At 30.3% G+C, this 1,660-nt stretch overlaps 1 protein-coding gene across 1 annotated transcript; it reads right to left on the bottom strand.

Moving 5' to 3' along the window:
* Positions 1 to 62: 62 nt before the first annotated feature.
* Positions 63 to 1,639, bottom strand: LOC115245476. Its single transcript, XM_029823862.1, has 2 exons — positions 829 to 1,639; positions 63 to 748 (listed from the first exon to the last, which is right to left on the bottom strand). The coding sequence occupies exons 1-2, from the start codon at positions 941 to 943 to the stop codon at positions 417 to 419; spliced, it is 447 nt and encodes a 148-aa protein (XP_029679722.1). The 5' UTR covers positions 944 to 1,639; the 3' UTR covers positions 63 to 416.
* Positions 1,640 to 1,660: the final 21 nt, after the last annotated feature.

Genomic DNA, 1,660 nt, shown 5'->3' with positions numbered 1-1,660 from the left:
TATACATGTAAACTAATACGTACATAGATTACTCAGTTCATTTTCATTACAGTTCATTTGAGGTTACATTCTTTTTTTTGGATTGTTACATTGTATGATTTTCAATTCTTCATTTTGCAATAATTTGAAATCTTTGATACAATCCAAACCAATTAGAAAATCGTACTTAAAATTTTCATTATCTACCACAAAAACATCCATAATTCTTTCCATATTGTAGATTTTTATTTTTAATGTTACCATACCTTTTGTTTTCTTCTCACCATTGATAGTTTTCAAATTTACCATTTGTATATTACTTGTAATTTCTTTTGGTTGTATCTTCAATAATTTTGCATTAATTAATGACACATTTGAACCTGAATCATAAATTCCAGAAACTTTTAAAGTATCATTTAATAGTAATTTTACTTGTATTAAGGGTGGAACTTCTCGTTCAGTTCAATTTCCAGTTCCGAGTTATTTACAATTTTGACAACTGCTTTTTGATTTTTCCCTTTAAACCAGCAATTGTCTTCAAGATGGTAACGTTTTCCTTTTTTTTCGTTGACACAAATTTGGCATGGTTTTTTTTCTTCAATTTTTTTGGATTTAGTGCCAGAATATATAATACTTTTTTTATCGTATTTATTCTTCCCGGCAAGATGTTCCAATTTTCCTATTTCATTGTAGAGATCTTCCGTTCCTTGTAAAGTTTCTCTGTCAACTTTATCAGCCACATAATTAGGTAAGCCAAATGCTATAAGGTCTATAAGTGTCCCAATATCAATTGATTTTCTTACTTCCAGTAACAATTTTTCTTTTTTTTAGCATACTCAAGTAACGAACCTGCTTGATATTTAAAGGCAAGAGCATATCTGATGGGTGACCATCCTTTGTTTGCAAACGTCTCACAAAAATTTTTCTCCCATCTGTTCCATTCCGATTCCATTGTAAGTTTCATTAGCAGTTGTACCAATCTACACTGGAATATCCCAAAAAGTTTTTTAAAATTTCAATTTTCTTTTTGTCTTCGTTGATTTGGAAACGTTCACATTCTTTATTAAAATCTTTAATCCACTCGTAAGCATTTGAGTTTCTGCCAGTGAATTTCTCAATCATGAAATCCTTTGCAATTTTCCCTAAATTTTGAGATTCAGATTTTGTTTGTTTATCTTCAAGCAATTTTTCCAACAGTTTTTCCAACGTTTGATTTGAGCCACTAGGTATAGATTCAGCACTATTTGTTTCTTCCAAAATTTCTTCTAGATAAAAATCATTAAACTGTAAGTTTTGTTCTCCATCCAAATATACTTTTGATATATCATCTGTCAAGGTTATCCATATTTTTCTTGTTTGATGTCTTTTATTTAATGATTTTCTGATCTTGGCATAGTTGGGAGTATTTGTAATTTCTTGGTGTAGATTTGCAGGTTGGTCTTCGGCTGGTATTCCAAAAATCTGTCCATCAGGTGTAGCTATTGAGGTTATGCGTATGATGTTGGATTTTCATCTGAAGTCGGTTTCACAGCAAAATCAAACCTCAATTTTTCCATGTTTCGTGAAATATTTGCAGAAAATGTTGTTTTATAATGGGGTTTCACTCTTGGTTAATTGGGAATAATGAAACAAAGACGTAATTGCGTTTCTCTGTAAAACGAAAGAAACATTTATGTACAAT

Source organism: Formica exsecta, unplaced genomic scaffold (genome assembly GCF_003651465.1).
Source record: "Formica exsecta isolate Colony F162 unplaced genomic scaffold, ASM365146v1 C16433040, whole genome shotgun sequence".
Lineage (NCBI taxonomy): Eukaryota > Metazoa > Arthropoda > Insecta > Hymenoptera > Formicidae > Formica > Formica exsecta.
The sequence above is the reverse complement of the archived record's forward strand: the minus strand, read 5'-3'. Positions and strand labels throughout refer to the sequence as shown.

Coding starts and splice junctions, on each gene's coding strand:
- LOC115245476 (XM_029823862.1), bottom strand. CDS start 943: ATGAAACTTACAATGGAATCGGAATGGAACAGATGGGAGAAAAATTTT. Junction 749..828: donor TGCCTTTAAATATCAAGCAG/GTTCGTTACTTG, acceptor GGACACTTATAG/ACCTTATAGCATTTGGCTTA.